The sequence below is a fragment of the Lissotriton vulgaris genome, chromosome 1_1, assembly GCF_964263255.1.
Source record: "Lissotriton vulgaris chromosome 1_1, aLisVul1.2, whole genome shotgun sequence".
Lineage (NCBI taxonomy): Eukaryota > Metazoa > Chordata > Amphibia > Caudata > Salamandridae > Lissotriton > Lissotriton vulgaris.
Genome location: NC_141685.1, coordinates 1,009,232,619 through 1,009,242,549, shown reverse-complemented (window position 1 = coordinate 1,009,242,549; position 9,931 = coordinate 1,009,232,619). Strand labels below are relative to the sequence as shown.

The window sequence follows — 9,931 nt, the reverse complement described above, 5'->3', positions numbered from 1 at the left end:
CAGTGACTCACTGTACTACCGCGCCGCCGGCGGGAATGTTAATGCTAACTTTTATTTTACTATTAATTATTGTTAAAAATAAAAGCCATTGTTCTTTGTAATATCAATACATTTAAGTCATGTAAATACAACACATATTGCATTACAAATGCTAAAGATGTCACATTTACAAAAGTTAAAACTATTAGCATTATAAATGACAAAGCTATTCATTTCGCTATTTTCAGAACCAACACATAAATAAAAAAATTGTCATTTACAATACTAATAGCTCAAACTTTCCTAATGCGAGACCTATTGCATTGCAAATGCTTGTTCTGTCTGTTTCCTACAGGTACAACACAAGGACGCTAGTTCGGTCCCTAGCCATATCGCTAGATCTGTCCCCTTGTTATCGCATTAGCACACAGGCTCCCACGGGGATATTTGACTCAATATTCTGCCCCCCGCCAGATCACCGTTTAGCGATATTCTTGCCCGTCAATGTCTAACACTAAGTCAATAACAGATGACCTCAACATAGTTTCGTTAAATGTTAAGGGTCTTAACCACCCTGTAAAGAGGAGGAAAGTGTTTGACTACATCGCCAAAACTAAGGGGGATATTATCCTCCTACAGGAAACTAAACTATCGGAAGAGGACACACGATTCTTAAACATCCATTGGTCTTCCCATATACTGTCATCTCCTGCACCGCACAAGAAAGGAGGTCTAATTACCCTGATATCAAAGAAGTCGAACATAACACTGGTATCACACACTCATGATGCGGAGGGGAGGGTTTTGGTGGCCCATCTGCGCAGAGAAGATGACCCAATACACGTAGTGAACATATACGGCCCCAACTCAGACGACCCCGGGTTCTAGGACTCCGTTTCCCGCTCGATGGAGCATATCCCTCAGGACGACCTTCTCATTGTGGGAGGCGATTTTAATCTTCCTCTAGGCCCCTTACTAGACAGACAATCCAAATGCGCTTTTCACCCGTCACGCTCACATGAGGCACTCCTGCGTCTATGCGAACGGTACTGCCTTAAAGACTCATGGCGTCTCCAAAACCCTGATGGGAGAGACTTCACCTTTTACTCCACTCCCCACAACTCCTACTCGCGTATTGACTTTATCCTAATATCCTCCACATTTGCACACCTAATCGAGGAAACCGACATCGCCCCTAAACTGATCTCCGATCATGCCTGTATTCACACCAAACTTGCAGGCTCCCGCTCAATCAGACCGCCCAGAAGATGGCGTTTCAATGATGAAACACTAACCAACCCTGATGACAAACTACAGATTATTAAAGCCATCGAAGAATACTTACTCTTAAATAATGTCCCTGAAACAGACCCAAACACCCTTAGGGACGCGCTCAAAGCCACGATCCGTGGAGTTAATATTAACATAAGAGCCAAAGCTAACAAAGCGATAAACAAAGAACTGGAGCAACTAGAGCAGGAGATCAGATCACTAGAATCCATACACAAAACCAACCCTCAAGACTCCAAACCCCTTGACCAGCTCATAAAAAAGAAGTACAAGTATAATTCCATTGTGTGTATGAGAGCAGGTGTGTGGACCACCCGCTTCAAAGCTTTGAAGCTGTGTGAGGGAAACAAAGCCGGGAAGCTACTGGCCTCCTATCTTAAACACAAGCAGAAACTAACAACCATATCCTCTATAAAAGATCCCGCAAATAATACGCACACCAACCAGTCCAAGATTCTTGATACCTTTAAACATTTTTACGAAGAATTATATAGGAACGATAAGTCCCTGGACCTAAAGGCATGCATGGATTACCTAGAGGCCCTCGACCTTCCCAGACTCTCGGAGATAGACAAATTAAATCTAGGGTCCCCCATCAGTATCACAGAAATCTCGACAGCCATCAAAACACTCAAAAGCAACAAAGCCCCGGGCCCTGATGGCTTCTCTGCCTCTTTCTACAAAGCCTTTGACAGCCAACTTTGCCCGACACTCCAAACTGTGTTCAACTCTACCGCCTCTAGTGGGAGTATCTCTCCCTCGATGAGTGAAGCCACAATAATTGTTATACCCAAGGAAGGGAAAGATCACCTCCAGACTAAAAACTACCGCCCCATTTCGCTAATAAATATTGACTGCAAGATCTATGCCAAGATCTTAGCAACTAGACTAAACGCCGTGCTGCCCAAATTGATAAGTCTGTCACAAGTAGGTTTCTTGAAAAGTAGGATGTCGATTGACAACACCAGACTCCTATGCCATATACTTGAAAAAGCAAAAAACTGCAAAACGCTGATGGTTGCAATAACCCTAGATGCTGAGAAAGCATTCGACAAAGTCTCATGGCCATTTCTTCAACAATGTATGGGGGCATTCAATCTGGGTAACTCTTTCATTAAAATGGTGATGGCCTTATACTCCGCCCCCTCTGCCCGTATAGCTATTAATGGGACCCTCTCTGACCCGTTCTGCCTATTCCAAGGAACTAGACAGGGTTGCCCACTTTCACCGGCTCTATTCCTGCTGGCACTTGAACCACTACTCACCGACATCAAGAAAAATGAGGCCATCACAGGTGTCACCTTCGGAAACACTCAGGTAAAACTAGCGGCATATGCCGACGACATCTTAATAGCCACAGAAAATCCAACCATATCAATTAAGGGGCTTATGTCCTCAATCAGCAAATACTCGGCATTGTCCGGCTATAAATTAAACAAGGACAAATCCGAAGTCAAACCACTTAATGTACATACTACCAAAGAGGTCCTTGGAGATTCGGGACTAGCCTGGCAACCGGATGTCATAAAGTATTTAGAAATAGAATTCACTGACAACATATTAAGTACACTCAAACACAATGAATCGACCACACTAGCGAAAATTAAAAGAATCCTGGATGGTTGGTCGCCGCGATTCATTACATGGTGGGGTCGGATAGAGACGATAAAAATGATGATCTCCCCATTGGTCAATTACCTGAGTTCAATGCTTCCCCTAACACTCTCTAACGATTTCCACTCTAAACTAGATAAGGTAATTTCCTCCTTCCTCTGGCAGGGAAAAAAAGCCAGGATCAGCATGAAAAAGCTACGACTCGATAAATCCTTGGGAGGTGTCAATCTGGCCGACTTTAGACTTTACCAGACCGCCTTCCTGGCTAGGCAAGGTGCGGTTTGGCTCACACCACAGTCTGATTACACACCTGTGTGGTTACACGAGGAAAAATCCCTAGTGGAAGGGCTTGACCCCTCCGCCCTCCTTACCATTAAAGTGCGTCCCAATATTGATTCTAATATCATATTTAAAAACACTAAGAACTCCCTCCTCCATATAAGTAAATCTCTACCCCATCAATTTCGCAATTCAAAATGGGAATCTCTCTGGCAGAATAACACTATAACATACAGAGGAAAACCGATGTATAATCCTTCTTGGATCAGGAAGGGAATACACTTCCCTCACCAACTTTATGAGGGCCAAACACCACTCACATTCAAGAACTTACAGGAAAGATTCCAACTCGAGAATATTGGCTTCTACTATTTTCTACAAGTTAAGGTCGCCCTAACCAAAGCAAACTTGGGCAACACATCCCCCTCACTCCCTGGCCTCTTATCCACCCTTAATAGACTTGGCCATCAGGTATCCAGAATGTACAAAATGATCAGACCACAGAAATCTAACCTGGTCTCTGCATTACAATCTTACTGGGAATCGTATTCTTCCGCTCCCACTTCTGAAAGCGAGTGGGCCAGAATTTGGGAATCGACCACAAGACACAAAATTAGCCCGACTCTGTCCCAAACTAAATTCTGGCTCCTACACAAAGCCTTTTGGACCCCTAGGAGACTTTTCCTGCATAACATCAAAGATAATGACTCCTGCTGGAACTGCTTGGAATCGGGAGGAGACCTTGAACACCTAATATTTAAGTGCCCCCGGGTTGCCACATACTGGGACAGGATATTTGACTTTGTTAACAAAGCCCTGCACGTTTCTCTCCCGAGAGAATTTGCTACTCTAGTTATGGGTTCTTCCAAAGCTGTCACTCTAAATGAAAATGACAAAGCCCTACTTGATCTTCTACTGACAGCGGCGGTTAAAATCATAACGTCCAACTGGAAAAATACAGCCAAAGCCTCCTTCCCCCATTGGCTCAACTGGGTATCTAATCTCAGGGGTGCCGATACCATTGCCCTTGCTTCTCACCCCTGGCGACCACTACATAGGAAAATATGGGCCTCACTTGACGCTCACTTTGATCTCCTCAAACCTCCGTGAGACATCTAAACCCTGATTTCGCAATCAACTTCTCAATGTGTTAATTGATGTTTCACCCTACTGTGCTGTATGGCTGTTCTAACTGCCTGCTGACATAAGCCTTCGTGTTGTACGGATTTGATGCTTAATTGTCACTTTTCTTTATTTATTTATTTACTTTCTCCCCCTCACATGTTATGTTACTTCATATTATGTTACTTCATCGCTTTCTCGATTTATTATGTACTTGTACCACGGACTTTATCTGCTATTATATGTTCTGTTCATATCATTACCAAGCTCTCTCAATAAAAATTTTGTGAAATAAAAAAGAAAAATGCAGGTGGTCCTTTCAGAAAATTTGAGTCACTGTAATGATTAATTTGATAACAAAAATTGTGATACACCAGACACACTCCAAAATATCACATGACAGACACACAACCCAAAACACCACATGCAGTCACCTTCAAGAGGAGAGGGAATGTCCCAGTAGAAACCCATTCCAACCAGTGATGATTTCGAGCTTGGCGCAATCGCCATTCGTTAACTGCGCTCATGGACATACACAGACAACATGTGGAAACAGAAGTAGTTCGTTTTATCTCATCATCCCACAGTTAACAGCAATACAAAGCAAAGACATTACTAAAAACAATTGTTCTTTAATAAATAAAGTCAAGAAAGTCTTTGGCAATGCCAACATTTGGTGCACAGCAGAGCCACATGGACAGCAAGCTACACAGACAGCCTCCGAAAAACACAAGGTTGTGAAAATCTTGTACAAAAACTACAGTTTTATTTTTCAGGAACCCCCCACACAGCCTCTACTCTTTGAAACAGTGTAAAATGTGGAGAATGAGATCTTTAGGCTGATGGGGCTGAAGGCTGATGCAGACAGGTGCCCACATCCCACGTAACGCAAGGAGCTGCGTGCAACTGGGTGGTAACAGTCGAACACCTTTACTAGGATACTGCTCTTGCCATTGCCAACGTTACATCTGGCTGATGGATAGGCACTAAATTAATCTTCAAGCCATTTCAGAGGTAGGCTTTGAAGAAGAGAGCCCTTCAACCAGGTTACCAAGCGTCACACAAGATGAGAGGCTTGCAGTTGAGGAATAGTTGGGGAGAAACTGATAACTAAGTTATAGTTATTTATAGGAAGGTGGCTTTGGGCCCAATTGAAAATGCCTAACCAAAGAGGATCCTTTCAACTGCCCATTCCATGGTCTTCACAACCACAACTGGCTGCTGCTTGGATTCTGTTCAAAGAAATTTGAAGGGCCAGCCAATGATAGAGCCAGCGATAGGCTTGGGTTTGTCCGGCCCAAATATCTATGGCTTCCCATTCATTCGCCACTGACACTGCCAAGAGATCCTCCACCAACTACAGAGCCGGACATCTTGGCCGAAGTCTTCAAAGAACAAGACTTGAGTCTTCCATATGCACGAGAGGTGACATTTCACCCTGAGTCCCAACCAACGAGTAGCAAAAGGTTAGTTGGGTAAAAGCGAGGGAGAGGGAAGCAGACTTCCAAAATGCAGGATATTACAATAAATATCTTTAGTGTTGCCATCTCTTCGAACTGAAAAAAATAACCCACCCTGTAGAGTAGGTTTTGAAAATTAAGGAGAAGCATCTGTCTTTTATAAACAGAACAGGAAGTGGACAAAGGGGAGTTATGTCAAAGAGCAATGGACTGAAATAAAACAGAGCCACTGGAAGTGCACAGGATAAGGTCAGATTGGTTTAGTTTTTGATGACCTGTTGATTTCTCAAACCTCTAGACATTTTTTGCATTCTTTGATGTACTGCAACATTTAGTAAACAACCTTCAGTAACTTTTCAAAGTGTCCTTTTCTCTCCTCCTTTCAAGCTGCTGCGTTATCCATGCCTGTTGAACAGGCAGTTAATCCAGGGGCATAGCTTCCATTAGTGCATTAGTACAGTAGGCACAGTGGCACCGGGGCCCAGAAGCCTGTGCATCCCACCTACCCAGCTCATTGATGTATTTTATAATTCAATCAGCAGCCAGGGGGGCAGTTTCCTTCCTTGCACTAGGGTCCATGATACACTGGCCACAACAGAGAGTACATCAGTAAATATTTACAAAGGACTGACCCGGTGGAATGCCCCTTCTTTCCCTGCATCCATAACATAAAAGTAAATCATTTTTTGAACCCTCACCTCTGCAGCATTTTATGTACTTGGTTAAACCTAAAAAGTACATTTCATCAATTGTAGTACGATGCTAGAGTTCCAGAACCTACGGAGTTGTGCAACATGTTTTGTTAAGAGCCCACCCACCTCAACTTACTTTTCCAATCAATACTTGCCCTGGTTACTCAAGTGTCGAGGTGACCGAACTGAACACCCAAAAGGGGAAAAAACTGAAACAGAGTCCTCCATGAACAGAGTCTTGCCATAAGAGCAGCGTCCGCAGGGTTCCAATACTGGCAACAGTGAAAAGCACCAAATGACCAAACAGTGGGGGGATTTTAATCCACCCACGGTTCTTCAATTTCATCATATAATAATATTTAATTGGGACAAAGTAGAAGGTTCCTATTTGTTAAATTACACCAGGAGACCCTCCAATTCAGCCCCCCCCCTAATGAAGAGGGGCGCTCTCCCATTAGGCACTTCTAGATTGTCCCACTCCTTCTTCATCAATGACTACTCTATGGCGCCCTCATTTCTAAAGATGGCTGCCCTAACATATACCACCCTATTGACTGAACTAAAGCTTTGGAGGGAACCAGCCCTACTGTGTCAAGTCTTTAAAATATTTGCACCACCAAAAGGCACAAACTGGTCATTTATCAACATTCCCAATAAAACCATAAGATGCCAGCAAATAAATAATTCATCTATGGCTTGCCTCGCTCATAGTTGCATTGATGACCAAGCATTTTTATAGCTTGGCCAGTGTAAACAAAAAAAAAGTCATAACACTGAGATGCATTCTCCTTGCCGACCCGAGTGCAATGGCTTTCCTCGGAATTTTGGTCACCAGGATTTTCTTTTAAAATCTTTGGGTAATTGCAGTCGTTAATAATGTGCATCATTCATCACTCATTTGTTGCCGAGTTTCCGAAGGCAGCAAATCAAAGAGTGCAGCCTCAACAATGAGGCCGCTTCGTTTCAGGGCAGTGCACTCAGCGATTTCCAGGGGCAAGACCTCGAGGCGGTTCCCTTTGAGCTCCAACTTGGTCAGCAATGTGAGGTTGCTCACTTTTGGAGACAAGACGCTAATCTTGTTGTGCCCCACCTTCAAAGTTTTGAGCTTACGGCAGAAGAAGAGCTCATTGGGTAGAGACTCAATGCAGTTGGAGGTGATGGCAAAATACTGGAGGTTCTGCAGAATGCCCACTTCTGGGGGCACTTCACGAATTTCATTGTTAGACAAATCCAACTGCCTCAATTTGTTGCAAAGGAAAAGCTGAGAAGGGAGGACCAATATTTTGTTGCGGTTGAGGTACAGCTGTTCTAAGCCCTTAAGCTTTCGGATGTGGTCAGGGATGTAGGCAATGTGGTTGTACCAAAGCTTCAGGCAGGTCAGCTTACGGCAGTGCTGGAAACTGAGTATCTCTTCAATCGTGTGGAGGTTGTTGTCTTTCAGGTCCAATTCCTGAAGATTGGTCAAGCTAAAGATGGCGTGAGGGATCCGTTCCAAATCGCAGTGAATCAGTTCCAGCTCGCGGAGGGCAAACAATTTCTTTAGGTTGTTCATGGTTAAGAGCTTTGTACCTTCATTATGTATGCTGAGCTTTTGCAGGTGGGTGGCCACATCAGTGATGGTTGGAGGAACTTTGGACAGGTTGCTTTTCAAGGTGAGTGTTTTGAGATTTTTCAGTTCCCGAAGACTTTCAAGAGAGATAGTTTTGGAGAGATCTTGAGACAAAAACCCCATCAGATGAAGCTCTTCAAGACCCCGAAGATTATAAATCCAAAGAGGAATCTCTTTAATGTCATCAAATTTTACCCGGACTACTTTGAGGTGGTCTCTCAGGAATGTCAAAGATGCATACTGGAGCTTCACTGGGCAATTGTACAAGTCAAGCTCTTCCAGGCTGACAAGCTTGGAGACCAAGGGCGGGATTGTGACATCATGAATCATTTCCAGCTTCAGGGCCTCGATTTCAGTGACCTCAAAGATCGTTTCAGGGAGGCCGGAGAGCTTGAAAAGGTGAAGTTCTACACGGTTCTGTGCGTTCTTCTGCAGCTTTTGTTGAAGCTTTTCCACTGTCCACTCATGGTTTAAGTTGAGCTGCATCAGCTTGTTCTCACTGACTTCGGACAAGAAAACAGCAAAGCGCTTTGAGTACAGCGAGTCGTACTGGTCAATCAGGTGCAACATAAAGGCAAAATCATTCTTCACGTCAGGGATATCGCTGATCCCAGTCTCCTCTCTCACATACTTGAAGGAGTATTCCTTCAGCGGGCGGTGGAATAGCCAATAGAGAGTATAAACACAAGTGAGTCCATAAATGCCTAGGAAGCAAATGTATGTTATGGCCAACTTGGAAAAGAGATGGGCTTTGGTGTGGTTGCAGCAGAAGCTATCATATCCAGTCATGTCTTCCATCTTAATGCTACAAGGCACAATAAAGTGAATGTTCCCCACTAACGCTGCATTATAAATCGTGATCAAAACAAACTTGAAGACCTTGAGGAAGGTCTGTCTCATGTACATGGCATAGAGGATGTCTCCCTCTTCCACATGGATGCGGAACTTCTTCACCTTTTCGAACAGGGCCTTGGCTTGCTCGCCCTCCTTTTTGTCCAGCAGGCTGGCTGAGGGGGACTCTGCCACTATTTTATCAGGGATGGGGGCAGAAGTGGGGTCTTTGACAGGGCTGGATTCAATGGTCTCATCCAGGTTGCCCGGTCTGAAGTCTTTCTCCAGATCGATTTGGTTTAGCTTTTCTTGGTTTTCCCCAGAGACCTCAGAGAGAGCCCGTGTTGTCCATGGAGAATCAAAGCATTTGCCCAGGATGGAGATGAAATGCTCAATCTTGGAACTCGTACCAGGGAACTTGAACCAAAAGTTACCGCAGATCATGAAGATCAAAGTATGAATGACAACAAGGTAGGGAAAGTACTTGGCGTACCAGTGCAGGGCAGTCTCATAGCACATTTGGTTGATGAAGCTATACTGTTGCAGATCCAAGTTGTTCTTCAGCCCGTTCATCTCTCGCGCCTCAGCCTTGGGCGTGGTTTGATTTGAGACATTGTGTGCTTGCTGGGCAAACTCTTCGCAGGTAATGTCCGACAGAACATCTGCTGAGACATGGTTGGGGAGGCAGATGATTTTGTCTTGGGTAACCTAAAGAGAGAGGAAAAAACAGATTAGGTGTATAAAGTGACCTTGAAATCTAATCCATAACTTAAAATGAAAATATTTCTTTAATTACAAAAGGGCGCTCTAAATTAGATTAAATCAAGAGGGCACGGTTACATTTCTGGTGGTAAGATGGAGGTGGGCTAAATTATCAACTTAGAAATATATCTTTTAGGTTTAAATATGAACCATTGAAGGCAACTTTCGATGTAATTTATCTCATACAGTGGCTGAACTGGCATTTTATCCTAGCTGCCATTTTCCTTGTGGACAGAGGCCTGTTTCGAAGGTCGAGGGCCACTGCTGGCATCTGTCACTTTCTCCAGCTTTTC

At 43.9% G+C, this 9,931-nt stretch overlaps 1 protein-coding gene across 1 annotated transcript in view; it reads right to left on the bottom strand.

The window, feature by feature from the left end:
- Positions 1 to 4,836: 4,836 nt before the first annotated feature.
- Positions 4,837 to 9,931, bottom strand: part of LOC147748405 (volume-regulated anion channel subunit LRRC8E-like) — a 188,786-nt gene continuing 183,691 nt past the window's right edge. The window contains exon 3 of the mRNA XM_086961219.1: positions 4,837 to 9,584. Within this exon, the coding sequence (XP_086817345.1) occupies positions 7,320 to 9,584 (2,265 nt within the window). The 3' untranslated portion in view covers positions 4,837 to 7,319. The remainder of the gene's footprint in view (positions 9,585 to 9,931) is intronic.